This window comes from Sesamum indicum, linkage group LG11 (genome assembly GCF_000512975.1).
Source record: "Sesamum indicum cultivar Zhongzhi No. 13 linkage group LG11, S_indicum_v1.0, whole genome shotgun sequence".
In the NCBI taxonomy this organism is placed as follows: domain Eukaryota; kingdom Viridiplantae; phylum Streptophyta; class Magnoliopsida; order Lamiales; family Pedaliaceae; genus Sesamum; species Sesamum indicum.
In genome coordinates this window covers 8,195,879-8,220,271 of record NC_026155.1, presented here as the reverse complement: position 1 = coordinate 8,220,271, position 24,393 = coordinate 8,195,879, and the positions used below count along the sequence as shown (strand labels likewise).

At 31.8% G+C, this 24,393-nt stretch overlaps 2 protein-coding genes across 5 annotated transcripts in view; one reads left to right on the top strand and one right to left on the bottom strand.

The window, feature by feature from the left end:
- The window catches only part of LOC105173569 (mitochondrial-processing peptidase subunit alpha-like), an 8,709-nt gene extending 2,920 nt beyond the window's left edge, over positions 1–5,789 (bottom strand). The window contains exons 1-11 of the mRNA XM_011095359.2: positions 5,607–5,789; positions 4,479–4,718; positions 4,084–4,380; positions 3,823–3,990; positions 3,500–3,667; positions 3,311–3,391; positions 3,005–3,071; positions 2,607–2,704; positions 694–766; positions 296–366; positions 92–141 (exon numbers count right to left, since the gene is read on the bottom strand). Of these exons, the coding sequence (XP_011093661.1) occupies positions 92–141; positions 296–366; positions 694–766; positions 2,607–2,704; positions 3,005–3,071; positions 3,311–3,391; positions 3,500–3,667; positions 3,823–3,990; positions 4,084–4,380; positions 4,479–4,718; positions 5,607–5,645 (1,352 nt within the window). The 5' untranslated portion in view covers positions 5,646–5,789. The remainder of the gene's footprint in view (positions 1–91; positions 142–295; positions 367–693; positions 767–2,606; positions 2,705–3,004; positions 3,072–3,310; positions 3,392–3,499; positions 3,668–3,822; positions 3,991–4,083; positions 4,381–4,478; positions 4,719–5,606) is intronic.
- On the top strand, positions 15,955–23,828 carry LOC105173568 (NAC domain-containing protein 73-like). 4 transcript variants are annotated; one of them, XR_002288014.1, is made up of 6 exons: positions 15,955–16,811; positions 17,081–17,258; positions 17,602–18,197; positions 18,445–18,729; positions 19,550–19,730; positions 23,025–23,828. XR_002288014.1 is itself a non-coding variant. In XM_011095358.2 (6 exons), exons 1-6 carry the CDS (start codon positions 16,680–16,682, stop codon positions 23,115–23,117), a joined length of 1,383 nt encoding a protein of 460 aa, XP_011093660.1. In that variant the 5' UTR covers positions 15,958–16,679; the 3' UTR covers positions 23,118–23,828. The 4 variants fall into 4 exon arrangements, 3 of the variants coding, with proteins under 3 accessions (XP_011093660.1, XP_020553357.1, XP_011093659.1); XM_011095358.2 differs by having other exon boundaries at positions 15,958–16,811; positions 18,451–18,729; positions 19,626–19,730; XM_020697698.1 differs by having other exon boundaries at positions 15,958–16,811; positions 19,629–19,730.

The following is a 24,393-nucleotide window of genomic DNA, read 5'->3' as shown; positions in this document are numbered from 1 at the left end:
GCAAGAAGAACATCCTCACAAATCCCATAGCAGTTTCCGTCCATAATCACTAAAAAGTAATTCTCAAGTAAAAGACTCATAGTGGACGCACCTCTCTCCATATGTCAAAATTTGTTTACCTATGTCTTCTGATGCAACCATCTGCAATGACAACCGAAACAGTGAATAGGAAAAACCAAGTGCATACATAATAAGAAAATCATTCACTTCTATTGCAAGAAAACTTCAGAGTAATGATTTTAGAATTTCTGGAATAAGAATACAACAACATATGATGCATGGGCAAAATTCATACTCTTGATTCGAGGTTCATCAAAATGGCAGACTTTGTTGATTGTTTTGCACGATTTAGTTGTACCTGATCAACTGCAAAATCAAAATGAGGGGGCTAACAAGTTCAGCAAATTCAGCAGAAAAACAAAAGCATCAAACAAACTGGATGAGAAGATCTATATGTTTAGCAAAGTTTTGATTTAGCTCAAATGAAATAAAAGATTCTAAATCACCCAAAATGGAGAAGGTATAGCTTCAATACACTCAAGTAGTCAAAAGGAAAGATGAAACTGAAATATATGATGCATAATAATCATCGGGCCTACAGCTTTCAGGATCAACAGTCACCAGAAAAAATAGACAAACTATGAAAAGCAGCTGAATTAAAAGACAAATATTTAATAAGGTTAGAGGTAAAACCTTCTCCTGGAGTTGCAACTGCAACGAGTTCTCTAACAGCTATATCAATAGCATGTGGTGCAAAATCAGATCCCTGAATTAAAAGGAATGGTTTCATCACCTTCAACTTGACAGGAGAATCTTTGCAAATTGAGCAAGTGAAAAACCACTATGAACTTCAATATTCATTATGCAATTAAGTTCCCTAGTCATTCCGATCACCTCAAACTCCAAAAAAATTCTATGAGCATCAACCATGACCATGAGATGTATAACCATGACATAAAAAGGATAATCAGTATTCATGTGATGGCCTCTTACAACTAATGTACAGATATTAAGAAAAAATACTGATTGAACTGAAATGCTATTGGGGAGAAAGCGTGGATGAACATTTGTCACAATCCAAAATCTTGTTTCATAATTCTGAAAACAGGTCATACAGTCAGACATGCTGAATATGATCACAATTTGCTTTTGAGTTACAGAGGTATCATATATGTCCACCTCATTGTAAGACACATGGGTGTATAAGAAACAATTGTGCAAATTGACAATGTAATATACTGAGAAACTCTAGGAGGAAATAACAATTTGATAATATGGTGTGGAGTTGACATTGAAACGTTGAAAGTTTAACAACTCAAGTCTGACATCAATCCAGTCAACAAAACTATTAATACCAATCCAACTTTTATTTATATCATAGATGAGAAGTGAAACCCCAATATGCACCTCTCCAAGTTGGCTGAACAATGATTAGAAACAACTTAGGGAGATCAGAATTCTTAATCTCTACAAGTGATAACTGTACTCAGTCAGTGTTATCTATAATCTTTTTATCTAAGACAATTTCTTACTTATAAGCATTATGGAGGAATATAAACATAATAACAAAGATAATATAGCTGTCCACAAACATATTAATGAATTAACATGGCTACTGATCATGTTCAAGACCTTTTAGGATTTATTTGGATATTCTAGTACAAAAAGATCTTTTGAGATTAATAATAATGTTAGAGAGCAAGAAGTTGTTTTTCCTATTCTTGCCGAGTCTTATGCTTCCTGAATTAACATCGGCTCTAGGTCTCAGCCAAAACCTCACTTTCTATTCTCTCGTTTCTATTGTCAGTTATAACCCTGTGTCTAATAGATGAAACTAGACACCCTGGTCTTTTAGCCTATAGAGAAACACGTTTCTGTTTTCATTAGTCCTAAGGTCTTCCACAATCAGAGGTGCTCCTCTGGCTGTTACTCTTATTTCACTAATGATTGCTTCTAGCAATGGGCAACTGTCAACATCTCCGCTTCTAGCAATGGTAAACATCTCCCCTTTCTCTTGCCCATCCAACAATTTGTCTAGGTTTAATAAGTATCTCAAGATCAATTCATCACCCAGTCATTGCGGTACAGCCCCTTCTGCTCAGACAAGACACATGGCAATGCATAACCAGACATACATCAAAGTGCCATTTTAAATGTTTACTGAACTGCATCAGTTTTTTGGTAAACCATCACCAACTAAACATGAAACAAGAGAAACTGCCAAAAGAAGGATATAGTACAATGACTCAGCTAAAAGAACATAGAAACATGCACCTGTTTGTTTGTGTTTTCATTTCCAGTTTTTGAATCAGTAATTAAAGTGAAAACATGGCTATTTATACGTATTCTTTTAAAAAGTATATTGATTTAACATCACTGTTCAATATAAAACACAATTTCATAACTAATCCGAACGCATTCTCATTTTCACACGAAATCTTAAACAAAGTTGAAAACACATATTTGCCACTGAAAACTGAAAATGAAAACACAAGTAAAGAGTCTGGATTTGCCCAAACAATATTGCAATATAGCCACCCCAAGCAATTCATATAAAAAAGCTCTTTAAAGTTTAAAAGTACGTGTGAATTTAAAAACTTCCTTACTGTGGTAGCTTGAATTCCAAATAATCCAGTATGATTGTAAATGCTGTTAAATGCAGAAAAGGACTGTATCTGAGGATGCTCGTTCAGGACACGAAGATCTGTGTATCAATTAAAAATAACACCAGATGATAAATCTATTTATAACAAAATTTATCCAACACCAAAATGTAAAACAGAAAAAAACTATATTGAATTAGGACTTGTGAAGACATAAAAGCATGGGCTAACAAATTAAAAGATGTAATGTTACATTATGCCATTTTTTGAGTAGATGCTTCTTTAAAATCCTTACAGTGAGAATTAAACCTGACGTGGTTTAAAACATAACCAAATAGAATATGCATGTAATGCATGAGTTGAGTTACTCATTTGGTTAACAATTTAATAATACAACTTACATAATCTTGAGTACATCCCCTTTCCAGGACCACCAGCAGAGAAAGATCCACCTCCTCCCATAAGCATCTATGACATAATTACAGTCAGCACCTTCTTACAAGATGAGATACAAATTAGGGGGGAAAAAAAACAGAAACCAGATGGCAATTAAACAAAGTAAACGAGCATTTACTTGGACAAATGAATAGATAGAAAATAGAAATAAAGCAAAAGACTTCCAGTTTCTCATTTGTTCAGAAGGAACAAATTCATGAAGGGGTTTATACTAACAATTAAAAACAGGAATAAAAAGTGAATAAGCAAACCTGAAGAACAGTCAATGTTATGGCATCTTTCTCCTTAACCCAGCCACCAGGAAGTTCGAAGGCAAGAGCAAAGTGAGTTATCTGATGACAAAATGGGAAAATTATATAATTCCAGAATTTCCAAATCAACATTCACAAAGCAGGCAGGAAACATATCAAAATGTGAAGTGGGATACTTATGATACACACCCCTGAATCACCTTGACGACGAAAATCACCTCCTATATAAATTGGCTTTGGCTCTGAAGGTCGAGAAACTTTAGGCAGATCGGATAGAAGTGGTTCTGCATATTCTAGAAGTTTGTCATGGTCAACACCTGATGCTGCAAGGACCATCCTAGGAGCAGTGTAGTTTTCCTATACCACGTTATAGACAATTTCATAGTGATATCTAAATAATGGTATGACAGTGCACTGAAAAAAAGATCTAAAGATTACCAACAAGGCCATGCATTCAGAAAAGAAAGTGTTAGAACTTAGAACTGAAAAGATTTATGTTTCTTGAAACTTACAGCAACAAACTCCTCCAAAACACTGCTATTCAATCTGCCAAGTGCAGATTCTGAAGCCACAAGAGCATTTGCGTAGGGACCAGAATAACCAGTTGCATGAATAGCCTCCAAAAGCAGGTGCTGAGGATTTTTTGACCATTCATTGATTTCAGCGCTCACCTTATGGAGCTGTAAAGAGGGCATCATAAAATCTTATTTCAATAACCAAATGGCAAAGGAAGTATAAGTATCATTTCCTGAGAAAAAGACGAAAAGATATACCTGTTCACTAACTTCCCAATCCAAGAAAGCCGGATTTCTAACACTGTCAATAAGAAGCTCAACCATTTGAGGAACATAGGACTTGAGTGCATCATAGGTGTAGCTCATATGCTCCCGAGAGACTGATGCAGTTACATTGCCACCAATTGCCTCAACCTCCCGTACAATACGCAGGTGGCTCCGGTTAGTGGTACTTTTGAAGGCCATACGCTCCAAGAGATGTGTGGCCCCATATGAAGCTGGAGTTTCATATATTGAGCCACAATCAACATATAACCCTATTGAAGCTGCAGGGTTCTGATAAACAAGATTAACCAATCAACACATGCTTTACAAATATAACAATAATAATTATTCCTTTAACAGAAAAAACAAAGCATAAAATCATTTCCTACCGCTGATGTTTCAGAGGCAATTTTGAGACCATTTGGAAGAGTGGTTATCTTGGTCTTTGCAGGCTCAACGTAGTCCGGCAATGGAGGGGGAAGAACAACATCGTTAAGTGGGAAATCTAGAGGTGGAAGCGAAGACGACTTCTCACCCGTCAGCCAACCAAAAAGACTTCCTGATGATGACTTGGTTGCAATAGCACTTGTACTTGCATATCTAGCCAATCCCCTGTATCCTGTTCGGCCCTGAGATAAAAGGAACCCAGTCAATTGATCTTTGTTAATAGACAACTACACTCTCTTGTCGAGTATCGAGACACAAATCATTCAAGAATATTATATAGCCATTTCATTATAATCATTAACACTTTTGATGTGGATTCACTGCTATGCTGTCCATTCTTTTTGTAAGTTATGTGCTGCCATCTGAATGCAAAGTTTTATATTACCAATAAACTTATTTTAGGGTCTTAATTACAATTTTATGCTCTAAAACCATAAAATAAAAACACCTATCCTTACAGCCAAAAGTCCCCAACCTCCACAGGCAACTAAAGATCCGATTCTTATCCTAAGCAGCATTAATTCAATGAAAAGGAAGCCATATAGAAAATAAATACTCCTATAAGGCATTTATCACTTTGTTAGCAGCAACACAATGCTCAGAATCAAGTATCGTAATTAAAATGATTGGATTGCTATAGCAAGCAGTTTTTATCAGCAAATATAAAACCGAACTGAAAGAAATTGCTATAGCAAGCAGCATTTTTATCAGCACATATAAAACGACACTGATGAAAAATGCTCCTACAGAAAAATTTCATTCTATTCCCCGAGCTTAAGTTAAGCATAAACAATAAAGATCTAATTTTTTCATACAAGGCAGCAGCTTTTGTTATTGTAAATTTCCAGCCACACAAAAATAATAACCACTGACAAATTAAAATACGCAACTCATTGATGAGCAGCCATTAGATCTAAAGAACAGAATCGTGCGCACAGACAACAAAGATAAATATAAACACAAATACGCGCACAGAATCAATCAGCGAGTAAGTGCCTGCGTGAGTGTGTGCTTGTGGTGTGGAGACTAGAGGCTAGGGTTAAGAGGGAGAACTAGAGATGATTACATACCTTGAGAGCTCTGACTCGAGAAACCGCCGTTCTGTACATACTGAAATTGATTGTCGATCGGTTAATTCAAAAGGCAAATGTTGTTTGATTGTGTCTCTTGGGGGGGCGGGGCGGGGCAGTGGAGACGGGGAGAGCGCTGGGGGATGCAGAGACTGCACGAAAGAAGAGGAGAGAAGACTGTATGTGGGGAGAACGGCGCATGAGGATCTCCACACGTGAGTACTTTCAACCTGTGCTCTACACGTGCGAAAGGAAGTAGTCTTCCTCAAAAAAAAAATATTTAAAAAAAAATCTTCCTCATGCTTTTTATTTGTAATTACAAGAGTGTTTGTGTGAAGTTCAACTTTTATAAATAAGTATTAATTAGTAAATTTGATGCATACTAAAATTCAGCAATACCATAATACTGAAAATTTTTCATGAAAATTTTAAATTAATAGGGGATCAACCTATAAAATAGATATTAGCATTTTGATTTTAAGGTGAAAAATTTTATTAAATTTTTAAAGGGAAAACTTAAAATAATGTGACAGTAATAATTCAATACGACAGAGTAAAAAATTTTATATGGAGTGCAAAATTAAGTTTGAAAGTAGCTAAAACGTGAGAGGAAATGATAATAAGAGTACGAGAGATTTTTAGTTACCAGAGTGGTTGTACAAAACCTCAATTTATAAGCATTTGCAGAACAAGATTTGAAGGGTAGTTAGAAAAAATCATACACTATTAAGAAGGTGCACATGTTAGCTAACTAACAAAAAAAAGAAAAAAATGGTTCAAAATTTAGACTTATCTGGACAAAGATATGACATTTTCACCGAGTCTTGCCTAATCAATAATCACCTGAGAATCTAGAAATCTATTGACCTACTGCTTGATGAGTTGTTTTCAGCCGGCCTATGTGTAACAAGTTATAGATTTTCATATATGACATAACTTATGATGTCAATGATGCACATAATATGTCATCCTTATTGTATGCTAACTCACCTAATTGAATTGGGCTAATTTTTTGGCTTGCCAAGATAGGCAAAATGCAGACGTCATGGGCTCGATACATTGCTCATAGCCAGCAAAATCAAATATGTTAGGCTACTCGATGGGGCCGCCACCTCCCTAATTTTGAGCTTTAAATAAAGGGTATATTACAACGATCTCCCCTAAGATTTTGCATTACGAATACCCCATCTTCTTTTGAAGAATTATAAATATACTCCTGATATCTAATGAAATTATGTAATCCTTGGATGGAAGTATGTAATTGTTAACTTTGCCCTTACAGTAATTTATTTATAAATTTTAAACTTATAAAAAAAATCAAACAGAATGGATGAAAAAAATTTAAAAAAATAAATAAAATTATAATTTTTAATCCACAAGAACATTTTAGTCATTTTACTATAAATAAATGAAAACCTAACAAATTGGGCAAATTGTTAAATATTCGTTAAATTATGAGGATATTAGTAATTTTTCAAATACAAAAAAAAGTTCTTAATTATATACTAAATATTAGAAAAAATTATTGTAATTTATCCTTAAATAAAAGATATTTGAGGGGCATAAAAAATAATAGAAACTTGAAGCCCCTAAATCTAGGAATTGAGTAATAGGTTTAAGTGGCCCTAATGATGAAATAGCCTAGTCGGTCCCAAAGAGTCTCGGCCCATGAGTAGGGGGTTTCTCGTCCATGTCCTACGTCTGGCCCATGTGTTTCAGAGACACGGACGGAGTATAGTAGAAAAGAAGTGGGTATGAAAAGCAATGCACAGAATGCCAAGAAGATCACATATAGGGACATATGGAATATCTACTAGATTGATGTGTACATATAAATTAAAAAAAAAAGAGTTAATCATGCTTAAGTCCCTTCGGCCTCCTTTACTAAAAGGTATTGGTTTTAATATTCCTATCAATTAAGATCTATTTTTTATTTATTTCATTTAGTATAAGCTCGATATTAATTTGGTTGGCCCGTCATTGATTGCGATAAAGGCATGATTGAAATCATAAAGTTATCTATCTTATCTTAATCCCGTCATACAAAGTAAAAGAGCCCTTTAAAATTATGAAATTATATGTTTTTCTAAAGAAAACTTCAAACACTTGTACCATTTCTTTTAATATTTGGACGAAAAATATTAACAGTAATAAAAAAAATTACATAAATCTTATTACACTCATTATTTGACACCCCATATAATTTATTAACAAAAATATCATAATATCTTTATACTTGTAAAGAGGTAAATTTAATAATACATAAAGTTAAAAGGATGAAATTTATAATAAAAGTTGTTCCCGAATTATTGTTATTGGATAAATAGTAATCATTGACGAATGAAAAAAACTAGTCATATATTTATATAAAATACTGAATGAGGCATAAAATTAGAAGTTTATGCAATTTTTATTTTTCGACGTCAGCATTTTTCGTACAAAACATAACAAAAGAGGTTCGATTGTAAATGAAAAATTCTTGAAAAAAGTTTAAATATAATTTTAAAAATTTATTAAAAAAATATAGTTTTATATTTTAAAAGGAGTCTAACTATATTTAAGAAAAAAAAAAACAAGAATCTTAAGATTTATGTGGGGGCTCCACAGGTAGATTGGGTTGGTCAGTTGCTTCTAATTTGATTCTGTAGCTAATACCTTTTCTATGCAAAAAGAGAGGTCGAATTAAAGTCCTCCCACATCGGATATGGATATGTTCGTTGTTGGATGTACAAATAATGATGTTGTATAAAGCAAAGATATAATATTATTATATATGATGTGATGATATTGATATATAGTCTCATTTTTATAGTAGATCAGTTCAAATGGTATGTAATTCCTGTGTGTATATAATAAATAATTTTTTATATTTTAGATACAATTAAAAAAAGTAGTATATTAATGTTAAAATAATGTGGAGTTACTTTTTTTTTTTTAAAAAAATAATGATTATAATTAATTTTTAAAATAATTTGATTAGAAATATAATGGTCATATTTAAATATTAGTACCATGGTATCACAAAATTTCATTTGTGAGTGTAGAAGGGGTTTTCTTTTTAAATTAGTACATATATATATATATTATATTCAAGAGAATTGTACGAAATTATTTTCTACAATAAATTAAAAATTATATTAAATCAATATTATTTACTATCATCAAATAAATTCTATGTAAAAAATGCAAGTTTTAATCACAAGTAATCACTATTTTCTGTGATTTTACCTATAATAAAAATACATATTATTATTTTTAGCTGTAGCTAATATTTTAACTTTACTAGCAATTAAAAATAATGCTAACAGTTATTGTATAGCCGTTGCGAATTTGTGATAATTAAACCTAACGAAAAATCATACTTTTCTTCTTTACGTTTGCAATAGGTATTGTGTTCAATATATTTCATCATTGATTAAAATTAGAATAGTTGATGAAAATTTAATACGTTTAATTTAATCAATAATAAATTGTAAAAATTAGCCTCAAAAAATTAATAAAGTTAGAGACAAACGAATTTAACATATATATATATATATATGATTGGATTAGAATTATTGTTGATGTTTAAATGGTTGGAAATTATTGCATGAAAAAACATAGAATCATGGAAATATGTTGTCTGACAACATTCTTGTGGGGGGCTTCATCATTTATTCTTTGACCCTATAGGGAATAAATTATTACAGACATAAATGCTTCAAATTTAGCTCATCTAGTTGCCTAATTACAGGTATATATAGTCCTGTTAACTCAACATACTTAGACAATGACACTCTCCTAGCACTACAAGAAAATAGAGTATCAGACACGAAAATTTAGAGACGAAACTGTCCATCTCTGATACCCTGTTTTCTTGTAGTGTAGAATTAAGAGATGAGTTAAATGCAATTCACTCCCTTATAATATGAGAAATTAGTAAAAACTTTCATGTGAATTTTTTTTTTAAGTAAATTACGTACCTTTCTGTATTTTGGAAAATAAAAAATAAATTGCTCCCATGTATTTTAAAAAATGAAGCAAATTATAATCCCGTAACAATTTAGACATTAGGTAATTTGCTATATTTTTTAAAACACAGAGGGTAATCTGCTAAATTTTTTTTACAGGATTTTTTGCTCATTTTTCTTGTATCACATGAGGTAAAATGCATTTTACTCGATACATTTATATACAAATATTTTTTAAGAAAAATAGAAATTAAATGCTGATAGTCAACATATTTTAAAAGAAATCACAGTTATAGGTATATGAGATGTGTTGAGTAAAGAAAAATAAGGGTATTTTTGTACATTTAATATTTTACGTAATGTATATCAGTTTAGTTTTTGTAAGGCTCTCTGACTTACACTGCGGAAAACACAATATTTAATCATGGTCAATTGTCATGATTAAAAATAAAATAGTCATTAATAATGGTCATGCAATGGTTGTTGGCTCTGTACCTGCAAGAGTGGCTAAAAGTCATGATAAATATTTTTACCATGGCTTCTAGTTATGACAATTAACTTTTTCTTAGTAGAAATCTATGTTTTTCAATAACCATAGACAATAAAAATTATTTACCACGATTTTAGTCCATAGCTATTAAAATTGTAATTAATAATTATTTTATCCCAAATATTTAAATAACTTATTCTTTAAATTCAATTTGGTGTCTTTTAAACTCTAAATATATGGTTTTTATATATTTTAAAAAAATATAATCCAGTTCACCCTCTAAATATGGGAGGGACAGTAGTGATGAATGGCCCATAAGTGTACTGTAACTTACTCATAAAAGGAAAATATTGGTGCTCAGTTACCTTGCATATCAAGCTACATTACCCTTACTCCCCCATTCATGGTAAAGGAATCATGATCAGCACTCCACCTGCTCAAACCCCATGTGAATTCCTATCATTTTCCTAATTTCTTTATATATATATATATTTTTGGATAAATTATAATTAACTTTCATGATGTTTGATATAATTATAAATATTCACTCGTTATTTGAAAAATTACTAATACATTCAATATTTGATGAAATTATATAATTATTGGATGAGAGTCTCTAATTGTCAACTTTGCCGTTGTTGTACTTTTTTCTTTTTATAAATATTAAAAACTTATAAAAAAACTCATAAAGAAAATTTCAAAAAAATTTAAAAATAATATTCGTAGTTTACAAGGGCATTTTGGTCAGTTCACAATATAAAATAGATGAAAAACTAACAAAGATTAACGGATTGACTAGTTGGTAGACGAACGTTAAACTCACGAGGATATTGATAATTTTTCTAATAACAAAGGGGATTTGTAATTCTACCAAACCTTTGAGGAACTTGTTGTAATTTACCCTATATATATTTTCTTGAAAAAAATATCATTTTTATCCAATAGCTTAGGCCCTGCTATCTTTTGGTCCAATAATTCGAAAATTTACTTTAAGGACAATATCTTATATTTTATCTCACTTTTAGTCCGACTGTTACATAATTAATGAAAATGTCTCGCATGGCCGTCAAGTGAGCTTTTGGCGTGCGTCTCTCACAGGAAAATCTTATTTTTGGTCCTATAACTTAGCACTATTTTCATTTTAAGGACGATAACTTATGATTTTTTTTTAATTTATCGTTATATTTGATAAAAACTATCACGTGACACCGTTTTTGCCATTAAGTTGGGGAATGTTGGAGGGAATTAGAAGCAATACTTTGTTTTTTGAGGGATTAAAACTGCAACTTTTAGCAAGAGAGGAAAAATAACAAAATTGGGGCTAACACCATTTGGGTCTTCCCAAACTTGTGAGAGTTGAGCTTCTTATACTAGAAATATAATTTCAACAAGTGAGTCAATTTATGCAAAAACAAGTATCATATGTTACTGCAGTGGTAACGTGTGTTTGAGAAAAGTGAGAATTATGGCAAATTAGATTCTCGCTTTAAAGTGGTCATTAAGAATCTCAATTAATGTAAAATTATAAATCTAGTCATGTATGTTAAGTGGGATGGCGACCGTCGTCCTGTGAGTAACGTACCACGAAGCAATCGAAAATCCGGCAAAGCAATTGGAAATTTTAGAAAAATCCTGATTTTTTTTTGCCAATTGGTGCTAGGATGTGCCAACTTTGGTAACATTATGCCTAATGTTTTGGAGGGAAATTGATAAATTGCAATTTATCTACTCATGTTATGAAAAATAGGCAAATAACTCTTTTATAAAAAATAATATAGCAATTTACCTTCCGTTGTTTTTCAAAATGTAACGATTTACCTTCCCATACTTTTAAAATTGAAGCAATTTACCTCCTTAGGCAGGGAGGTAAATTGCTTCATTTTAGCTAAATAAAAAAAACTCACACCCTCTTGTTATATTATCACGGCTATAGAACTTTCTTCCCAGACTCGAGCTCGTCCATGATCATTTCAATCAAATACTTAATGGTAGGAGGAAAAGTGAGAACAATCTTAAGTTATTGTCCTTAAAGTAAAAATCATGAATCATTTGGACCAAATGTGAGTAAGAACTAAGTCACGGGATAGAAAATGAGTTTTTTCTATAAGAGGCACATATCTCTTTTCCGTCCAAAACGTCGACTTAACAATCACGTGAGTCCCATGCACGTGGATGTTTTCGTCAATTATTTAATGAGGGGACTAAAAATCAGATAAAATGTAAAATATTATCCTTAAAGTGAGATTACCGTAATCGTTAGTAAGTGAACACATACATGCCAAATATTATTTTTTATAATGACTGATTATTAATGTTAAAAGTGAAAGTGTGCGAATACTAATTAATTACAGCTACATAAAGGCTATTGACAGTTAATTCTACAAGCGGAGTTAAAATATTAGCCACAGTAAAAAAATAATAATAAGTATTTTAACTATAGTTAAAATCATGGCAAATATTTATTAAAGGTGATTTTGAGATGAATTTTGAAGAAATTATCAATTTCTCCGTCATACATAATTATACAAAATTCAAGTTTGTACTAGAAAAAAATGATAAAAATGTTAAATTTTTTATCACGATTTATATAATGTTCAAAGAAAATTGTGATGAGTACAAATTAATCATGACTACACAATAGATATTAGTCGTTGCTTTATGCAAGTGATGCTAAAATATTAGTCATAGTTAAAAATCATGGCAAACATTCTAATCATAGCTAAAATCATGATAAATGTTGGTCATGATCAAAATTAAAGTTCTCGTACTAATTTTATTTTATTGTGATAAATAGTCTTGACTAACCATGATTTTTTAAGTTGCAACATGAGAAATTATATTTTTCTTTTTGGCGGGGTAAAATAAATTTATCCGAAGTGTCTACACAGAGTGCCAATTTATCGACGTCTGTAGAGCAAGATTCAAAGAATAGTTACGGCACTTGATATATTGTTGGATAGTTGAACATTTAAGCTAAATAAAAAAATTAATTTAGGATTTGAGTTATCTGGAAAGAATTATGACCTTTTGACTTACGCTTGCTCATCTTGTCCAATAATCCGGCAATTTGTTACCTGCTGACTAAATTAAAGAGTTTAATTCCAATCTGATTACTTAGAGATCGTGTAGTATGATGTGTTATCCTTGTGAACGATTTCACTAATGTGCTATCTCTGTTGTATGATGACTCATCTTGCTGGATTAGACTCATTTCCTAGACCTGCCAAATTTAGCCCAATTTAACCTAAATTTAGTCGGAATTCATTATGTGCACCACACGTGATCTATCCAATTGGGGGTTTCACACTTACCCAACAACTGTTGTTGATCTAGATATTTTTTTTTTTAAAAAAAATTCTTATGTGGAAAGAATGACGTGGTAAAAACCCCCCCACATCACCTTTGTCACCTCCCTAATACTTAACTTATATAAATAATATATTCAAAAATAAAATTATTTAAATATTTAAATATAAAAAAAGTATTTAACTAAAAGTTTAATTTAAATTTTGAATATAATTTTAATAAATTATATTTTTAAAATAAAAATATTTACATAAATTTACAATACTTGTATTTAAAATAAAATTTAAATACTTTTTTAATTAAAAAAACAAATCAAATTTCTTAACATTCTTGTCAATATGTTTCTTAAACTTTTTAAAAATTAATTCTTTCAATTACTTAAATTAATTATAAAAAAATAATTAAAACCTCGTCGTCGCCCTCTATTTCTTGATTGGGCGACATCGCGTCGCTTCGTCGATTCTAGATCGGGGCGATGCGGCGTTGCCCAAATTGGAAATAGAGGGGGATGACAACACTGTTGCCTAGATTGGGGGCGTCGCGCCACCGCGGCCTCATTCATTTTTTTTAATTATTATTTTAAAATTAATTTTAGTAATTAAATGAATTTGAAAATTACTTTTTTATAGTGTTTAAGAAAATATAAACAAGAGGGTTAAGAAATTTTATTTAATTTTTTAATTAAAAAAGTATTAAATGTTTATTTTAAATACATAAAAAAGTATTAAATGTTTATTTTAAATACATATATCGAAACATTAATTAAATATTTTTTTATTTTAAGTAATGTAATATATTAAAATATATTCAAACTAAACTATAATTTACAAATTAATTTTTTTATGGTGATTTAATTTAATTTATCAATTTAAATGTTTAAATATTTTTTTTATTATTCAGATATATATGTAGATAATTTTATTTTTGTATATATTATTTATATAAATTAAGTATTGGGGAGGTGGCAGAGGTGATGTAATTTTTTTATCATATCAACTTGCACATAAGACTTTATTTTTTTTTAAAAAATATCCAGATCAACAAAGGTGGTTGGACAAGTGTGAAATTCCCAATTTAAATAGGCCGCACGTGACGAATTCCAGCCAAATTAGGGCAAATTGGATTAAAATGGACACTTTTTTGAAAATTATTGTCCTTAATCGTTATTTTAAAATACTCCTAGACTAAAAGTGCCATCGCCACTAAAAAATTGAACCAAAATTGTATTCCCGTCTTGGGTTTTAAGAAAAAATATTTGAAGGTGTAAAATTTAATATTAGGGATATATATATATATATATATCTAAATTTAAGTTCTTAATTTTGTTCACTGTATTAATATTCTCTTGTACGTCATGTTTCATGGGTTAGCTAGAATGCCACTAATTGATTAATTGTTAATCAATAAATCAATATTTAACTTTAATTAAAACTTTTGGGTTGAAAGCGTCGTACCTATATATGTCAAATCAAACCAAATAAATGTTTATCTATGTATTAATTATGTATATATCTATATCTATATATAGAGAGAGAGGAAAGAGCAATTTAGTCCCGTAACTTATGAAGATGACAATTTTGATCCTATACTAATTGATTTTTGTAATTTTGTCCTGTAACTTTAAAAATTTGACAATTTTCATCATTTGCCAGTCAATTTGGTCAGAAAATTGTATGTGACTTACATATGACCCAATGAAATTGCAATTTTAGTCCCGTAACTTAGGGAGCATTGGCAAAATAACTTAAGAGAGTTGGCATTTTTGGTCCTTCATAAATTTAGAGCGTTGGCATTTTAAGTCCTATAATTTGACAGAGTTGACATTTTTGGTCCTTCATAAATTTATTTACAAGACTAAAATTGCAAGTAAATTACAATTTTAGGTCAAATTGACTGAAAAATATAAATTTGTCAAAACTGTAAAGTTATAAAACTAAATTGAAAAAAATTAATTTATACAGAACTAAAAATGCCACCCCCTAAATTACAGCACTAGAATTACAATTTTCCCAAATATATATATATATATATATATATGTCTTATATGACCTAATGATTTACAAGAGTGAAGACAATCGAATATTAATATATTAATTATCGAATAGACAAATGGTCTTTTTCTGAGATATAATTTATGTTATTTATTTTTAAATTGTATTGATGAATAAATCAAATATTAGTGTATTAATTGAATCGAGAGTATTATTTTATTTATTTAAATTCTGATATAATTATATATTTACCATTTAAAAAATATGATGTTTTTCTATTTTTTATATTCTTATATATACAGGTCAAGTATACATGATTATCAACCAACATATTGAAAAATTAAAAATAAAAAAAAATTATTTAAGATATATACGTAGCTCATTTTGTTGATGTGATGTCAATCATGGAACTGGTATATATATATATGTTTGAAGGATGGGCTAATTGTACTAATTAATTACAAAAGAACAGTTCGGTGTTTGCTGTGGCTTTTGAGTATTTGCCTAAGTAACAGCTAAGTCAGTGTGCTAGCTTTTGCTTTACCAGTCAAAAACACACACACAAAGGTGTGTGAGCGAGAGAGATAGCTATATATACTATAGTCCCCTTTACACACCCAGATTTTTAATAATGTTTTTTTCCAAGTAGAATATAAACAAAAACCAACTCTCTCTCTCTCTCTCTCACACACACACACACACAAACACACACAGTGTGAAATTAGCAAAGAATTAAAGGTGGGTTCTGGGTTACCTTTAATTTCCTTTATCTCAGTTAAAGTGAATGGAATTCTAGTGTTTTTTTTTGGTTCCATGGTTAAAGCAGAGGTTTTATAGCTGAATCCCACCTCTTTGGTTTCTTCTTCCTCCTCCCCTCTCTCTCTCTCCTCCCACCCCCATCACATGAAGTTTGTCTATGGTTCCCTCGTTGAGCCTTGATTTTTGTTCAAAAAGAATTCCGGGCTAAGGTTGAATTTTGGTAATATATATGAATCAATAATCTCTCCCGGTTCATCTCGCTGATTGTAAACTTCATATTTGCACTTGTTTATGGTTCGACATATGTTTCAAGATTCATTGCCCCTTCATGACCATGCACAGTGCTGTAAACCTTCTCACTTTACTCAGAATCTTTGTACATAAGTGAAGATCTTCTTGATATATGCGAGCTGCTGCTCTCTAGAGATATAGAGTAGCTAGCTAGCTTTTGTATATGGGGATGTACAAGAAGCTGGGGATTCAGGTTCTTTAAAGTTGGATATATATATATATATATAGAGATAGATAGATAGATACACGGTGGAGAAAAAGAGGAGCTGTTTGTTTAATTTGAGCCATGAATAAGAGTAGTAGTCAGATGGGGTTCGTCAGCAGTACTTCTGATCTCATCGATGCGAAGCTTGAGGAGCATCAACTATGTGGATCCAAACAGTGCCCTAGTTGTGGACAGAAGCTCGAGGGAAAACCGGTGAGGATCCTTTTTTGCATATGAAAATATTCTTGGCTTCACTTGCAAGATTTTGACAAGGAAGAATCGAACATAAGATAAGGATTATGCTTGCTGCCGGAACACGCACACACACACACACACACACACACATATATATATATATGTGTTTGTGTGTGTGTGTCTGTAATTCCTCTATACATATAATTCCCTTTTCCGGATTTTAAGGTTTTAATTATCATGTGTAGTTAGTGGTTTGAAGTTGTTATTTTGATGGAATTTGGTTGCAGGATTGGGTAGGGCTGCCGGCGGGAGTGAAGTTCGACCCGACGGACCAGGAGCTGATAGAACATCTTGCAGCAAAAGTAGAAGGAAAACAATCAAAGTCGCATCCTTTGATAGATGAGTTCATTCCTACTATTGAAGGTGAAGATGGGATTTGCTACACCCATCCTGAAAAGCTTCCAGGTCACACCTACTCCAACCCCTTCTTCTCATTTTCTGCATACAAATATTCAACAAGTTAGGTCTTACTATGCCCTTTTCTTGATGAAAGAATATATATATAGATCCACAAGTTGTAAGGAAAATCATTGTTTCGATTAGGGTTTTCTTTATCATCTCCTCCTCCCTCGTCAATTTTCTTGGTGCAACAATTTGCAGCTTCCCAACAGGATCTGACTAGACTCGAAGCAATCACATGATAAGTGCATTGAATTTGTTATGTGTGGCTGGCTCGATCCGACTAATATTGGTCTAGCTAGATAAGGATTTTCCTTCACTAAATTAACACGTTGTCCGTTTCCTCCAGGAGTAACAAGAGATGGATTGAGCAGGCACTTCTTCCACAGGCCGTCTAAAGCGTACACCACCGGTACGAGAAAGAGGAGGAAAATCCAGACGGAATACTGTGATATGCAAGGGGGTGAAACGCGGTGGCACAAGACGGGCAAAACCAGGCCTGTGATGGTGAATGGCAAGCACAAGGGGTGCAAGAAAATCCTGGTGTTGTACACGAACTTTGGGAAAAATCGAAAGCCCGAGAAAACGAATTGGGTTATGCACCAATACCATTTAGGGCAGCATGAGGAGGAGAAAGAGGGGGAGCTTGTGGTTTCCAAGATCTTCTACCAGACTCAGCCCAGGCAATGCAACTGGTCTGACAAGAACAGCATCGGTGCTAATCCTGTAGAGGGAGCTAGCGATCCGAAAGGCCGGATAGAGAGTGGAAGTGGGAGCTGTTCCTCAAAAGAAATAATCATCCCTCAAAGAGATGATCATCATCATCATCATCATCAATTCTCCACTGCTGTTGCTGCCAATGCTGTTCCTCATATCTCAAGTTACGGCACTACCGCTATCGATAGTTTCAGCTTTCTCCCATTCGGGAAAGCCTTTGGTGATCAGGTAATGGAGAACACTTGAAGAAATACATAAAATAACAGTGTCTGCGTGCGGTATTGCTTCTTGATAAAGCATGAAAGTAATGGCCGGCTTGCTTGACAGTAACAGCCGGCGTAGGCTGTGATCAGAGACTATCAGTCACCAAATTAAATCAACAAATTGAGTTTTTAAAAAATGAAAAAAGATGAGGTGCAAGGTGTTTGATAAAGGACTGGCCAGCTAGCCCGGCTGATCTTTTGATGATTAATAGTTGCAGGGTGGGAATATTGGGGAGGCTTCAGTTGCAAGGGAAGCACAGCAAGGGGCAGCAGGCACGTGCGAAGTGCGTGAAATGGGACAGCATCACGTGAGTAACATCCCACAGCATCACCACCGGATTCCGGCAGCGGCATTCCATATCAGCAGACCTTCGGAATCCATCTCGACTGTTGTCTCTCAGCCAGTACCCCTCCATCACACCGGCTCCATTAATATTCTTGATGATGATCACTCCTTCCATGTCCCAGGAATCTTGCTCCCGGATGAAAATTTTCAGGTACGTATGTATATATGTGTGTTAATCCAAACCCTACCCGTAATTTTCTTGGACATTTAATACTAAGATAAATTAAGGAAGAAAAGATCTTGTTTAGTAAATGAAAGCTTGCGCCTTTCCTTGAAACTCAAGCGTCGAACGGAATTAATCACAAAAATATAATATACTTTTTATCTAATACATTTATCATGTTATTTATTTAGATCTGATTAAACCCGATCCGACTAGATTTTCCCAGAACGTAATGAAGGCACCAAACATGTAGCACTGTGCGTTGAGTTAACTAAAAGTTAATTATAAAATTAAGATTTTAAAAGTTTTAGATCGATCTTCAATACAATTTTAGTCCCGTGATTATTGTCTTTTGATATTTTGATTATTTAACTTACTAAGGTATCAATTTCGTCGTATATATATTTAATTTTCGTAATATTTTAGGATACAATTGATCGAAATTTCCAAAGCTGGCCGAAAACTGACAACTTTGAAACTCTTGCCAATTTTATTCTTAAATCGTGGAAACTAAAAATTGAAGGACTGAATTATTACTCTAATAAGTTACATAATTGAAATATTAAATTACTATAATTACATAATATTAAAATACAATAAAACCTATATAATTACAAAAACAACATCCATATCCGATCATCAGTATGTAGTGGACCCCAAGCTGATCCGATGCATAAAATGGTCGAAGTTTTATGTTTAACATATTTTTTCTTAAATTGCTTGGTTAGTTAGGATGTGAAAAAAAATGGGTTTAGACCAGCCACAAATATGTATATATATTACACATTGGAAATCCTGTCTTTTGCAGACATTACATGATGAAAACGATGATTGTGTTCTTATTGTTTTGTTTGCAATGAACACTATTTATTATCTTCGGACAGCAGCAGCAGCAGCAGCAGCAGGAACAGCATCATAAAATTGGGGGAAGGTCTGCTTCTGGATTGGAGGAACTCATCATGGGCTGCACCTCAACTGCCCCCAAACAAGTAAGTATCACAATTATCTACTTTTTTGACCATGAAATGCATACCTCCTCTCTCCATAAATGGAACCCATATATACATATGCAAACGCCGCAATAAATATAATTATTTATTATGATTCGTTATTATGGTTGAAAGTAAAAAATTACGATGAATATTACCGATTAACCACAGTTATATAATAATTGATTAGGAGTAATAAAAGAAATATTAAAACTGCCCAAAGTCGCACGAATCAAATTTTTTTTTGTGATTTATGTTTCAAACCATAATTCTAAATTTAGAGTAAAATTGCACCGTAATATTGGTTTGGTTTTAATTTAGAGCTTAAAAAGATCGCCAAAAATCGAACCGCACATAATTAATTTTTTAAAAGAATATTATATTTGAATTATATAATCTCAAAATTCATATATTATCAAAGATGCACATTACGACGTAATGTTTAATTATTTAACTCCATTCAAGTTTTAAGCCCATTTAATGACTGTCCCAATTTTTCATTCATTTTTTCTCCTCTATTTTTTTCTTCCCTTTTTCCTCTACTATCTTTTCCGCCTTACCGGTTTCTTTTTTTGTCCTTTTATCTTTTATATCTGTTCTCTTTAAAATTGACCATTGGTCTTTGTTGGATTAAGTATTTTTTTATTGGATTAATATATATGATCTTATGTTTTAATCTACTTAAATTTATGGAGGGTGTTGGTGGTCTATAGTGCGAAATATTGGTTTTTTTTTTTTGCTACATACAAACACTTGTTTTATTTATTAATTTTTATTAGTTTCAACGTCTTATTTTTGTTATAAGTATTAAAACCGCCAAACTGCCCTCAACCCCCCGAAACAACACCTTTGATTTTGGTTTTAAAAGTGACAATAAAAAAAATTATTTTATAAAATCACCAATGGAAATTCGATTTGAAAATAAGTTTAAAAAAATCAAAACCACACCGTGAGCACCCCTACAATTAGTTACTAGCCTTCGATTCTATAGGCTATGGCAAATATTAATTAACCATTGTCGAAACTTATATTTGTACATTGATTTTATTTCATAGTGATGTATTATATTAATTAAGGGAAACATGCTGGTAACCTCTATGATATTGCAAATGACCAAATTACTCCCTTATGAAAAAAAATTAATAATTTACTTCTTATTTTTTTAAAATATAGGGGAGTAAATTGTTCTATTTTAAAAAATACAAGGGAATAAATTGTTATATTTTTTTTATTTGAGGATAATTTACTTATTTACAAGATCATAGGCGATAATATTATGGTTCTTTGTCCAATCTAGTGTGTTTAGTTCACATTTTTCTTCAACAAAGGATCTTGCAAAATTGGGAGAATAAATTATAGTCCTAAATTAATTTTAACATGTATCGGATACGAAAAGATATATATAGGAATATTCACTTTAGTTTACAATTATTATTATATTTTAATTTTATGTTTACTACAAAAAAATACAACATTTAATCATGACTAATTGCCATAATTAAAAGTAAATAGTCGTAGTAAATAATCACTGACCATGACCATGCAAATGGTTGTTGGCCATGATATCTGCGAGGGTGGCTAAAATTTTTGCCATGACAAATAACTTTTTCTTGGTGGAAAATATATGTTTCTGCATCAAGTTCTTTTAACCATGGTCAATAAAAATGATTTAACTTAGTTTTAGTCAATAGCTATTAAAATTGTAGCCAATAGTAATTTTTTTTTCTAGTGATTCCATACGTATATTAAAATAAGCAAAAAACATATGGGCTTAAATATATTTTTAGTTCTGTAATTTTCGGCATTTATCCTTTATCTTTTTAGGGTTGCAAAATAGTCCTATAGATTTTGTAATTTTGGTCATTCCGACGTTGAATTTTGTAGAAATTGTCAGAATAAATCATGTGCCACGTCATGTTTTGTTAAAAAATTTCATCGATCCATATTGACAAAAATGAACTAATTAGAATAAAAAATTTTAGTTTAAATGAACCATGTGAGGCGCACATGATTTATTCTGACGAATTATATTTTTGAAAAGACCAAAATTGTGAAATATAAAAAAGTTACAAGATTATTTTGTAATCCTAGAAAGATAAAAGATAAAAATATCAAAGTGCCAATATTTAATACCAAAAATATATTTAAGCCAAAACATATATATTATATCTAGTGGTGATTGGTCCCACTTCTTTATTCTGCACGTCAATCACACAATAAATATATTATATTTATTTTATAATTAATTTGTTCAAATTTAATCCAATTCAATTTAAATTAAAATTTTCAACAAAACTAAAAGCCGCCGATTGTGGGAGCGGCCGCAGGAACCAATAGAATCCTCCTTTACTCTACTTTTTGAACAACAAAAGTGATGAAATTGATGCACCTAAAAATCTTTTCAAAGGCTGTTTTTAAAATGATTATTTTGTGAGATAGAATTCCAGCACTTCTCACAACCCAATATTATCAAGTTTGAGGAAATTAAAGCTATACCCTTATATATATGTCTCTACTTAACAACAAGTATGTAGTTATTATATGGGTAAAGTAGCTGTCTTTTATCATGTTTGACATAATTGATTAAAAATATTTTACACCATTTATAAAATTATTAATATCCTTCTCAAAATGAAAAATGATTATATAACCCGTAGATAGTGAGGTGGAATTACTACTTTACTCTTGATGATTCTTTTTTAAGAAAAAAACATTCATAAAAAAAAATTAAAGAAAAATTGACGGTGAGTATAGTAAATAATGTATAGTTGTGGTACCAAAAAAAATTCTGTAGTTTCTTCTTTTGTTTTTCTTCTTATAATCTTGAAGAACAACTTTTATTGGTAATATTGGAGAAATTACGTTATGATGCTTGATTGAGTCATGGGTTACTAGTTCAATTGTTTGGTGAATTATGGTCGAACTAGTGATGTCAAAACTAATATATTACTATAAAATTATAATATTCAACTACGACTAATTATCATGATTAATAACAAATAATCGTAACAAATAGTAATTCACCACAGCTACGTAACGGTTGTTGGCCGTGATTTTTGCAATAGTGGCTAGAACATTTGCCATGACAAATTTTTTTACCAAATTTTTTCATGGTGGAAAAGTTAATTTTTTGCATCAATTTTATTCAACCCTAGTTAATAATAGTCATTTATCATGATTTTTATATAGCCGCTAATATTGTAGCCAATACCTTTTTTTTTTTTTCAATGTATAAAATTATACTGAGTAGACTAAAAAGACCTAATCCTGCATATATATGAATTTGGTTTGCAGGAATCATCATCCATTACAAACCCACATGAAGCAGAATGGTTGAAGTACTCCACTTTCTGGGCAGACCCTGACAACCCGGATCATCATGGATAGTTGCAAAAGTCATATAAATCGAAAATTCTTACTCAAATCAGGTTCGACGAACCAATTAATTGCAGAGCAGATATGATACACTTGTCATATAATTAATCATTTTTACTGAACGGTACATCACATCGCACGACAAGTGAATTGCACTTACAATATAATTAACTCGTCAACTAGTTCGACCAAACCCAATATGAATTAGAGTGTCCCCCACATCCATATAGTATAAAAGAAGTAGAGGACTAGCTATATACGAAGCAAAAGGGACAAGTTCCCCACAGACAGTCATAATTTCCTTCATCATTGCTACCTACTTGAAGCCCTCCTCCTCCGGCTTGACTTCATTCCGAAGAATAAGGTGACAAGGGAGCATGCATGCATATATATACGTATCATTGTTGTCCGATTTCCATATCTCTTGTCCGAATTATTGGCTGAGGTTGAGGATCAGGTCCAGGTCCCATATTGTAAGGGTTAAACCGAAGTAAGTGTTGAGCAAAACCCATGTTGGAAAAGCAAGCAAAGAAGCGTTGAAAAGCGGAAAAGAAAGGGAAAGTAGAGAGGCAAGAAAAGGCTGCTGCCTGCTTGTGCTTGCTTAGTCTGACAAACACGAGAAGGTCGGGGGACAAACACCCACAAAGCATAAAACCATCCTGCATGAAAATCGTCACCCTTGTCATCATTACTATATCATCTTTATATACACACATACATATATAGAAGATAGATACACTATATATATATGTTTAATTATTCTTATTATTTTTTATTTTTTGGTGGGTTGGGGTGGGACCCCCAAAAGTCTTAACGATTGTAGCACGCTTCTCAACTAATTAACACACTACGTACTTGCTTTTTATATATAGTGATTATTACACCTTTTGTCTTTTCTTTTCTTTTCTTTTTTTTTTGTTTTTTTTTTTGTGGGGGGGGGGGGGGGGGTTGGGGGGGGGGGTAGCATTCTCTAGCTAGGGCCATTTATCGTACTTCCTAGGGACACAATATACGAACGGAAACTTGGAATTTTTGAATTGTAAAAACGCTGAATTAATTATACATCTATAGATGACTTTAACTGCTTTCGATTTCTTTTCCATACATGTATTTGGGTTTAGGAATTGGAGAAATTCTTGAATGAGCTTCAAGAGTCTATTAGTAATTAAATAGATTTGATGAAATTTGCGTTTGAATAAGAATTTTTTATAAGGAAAAATATAAGTAATTCTTATGTAGTATTGCAAATAAACAAATTATAGCATTATAATAAAAAAAAGTAATTTAT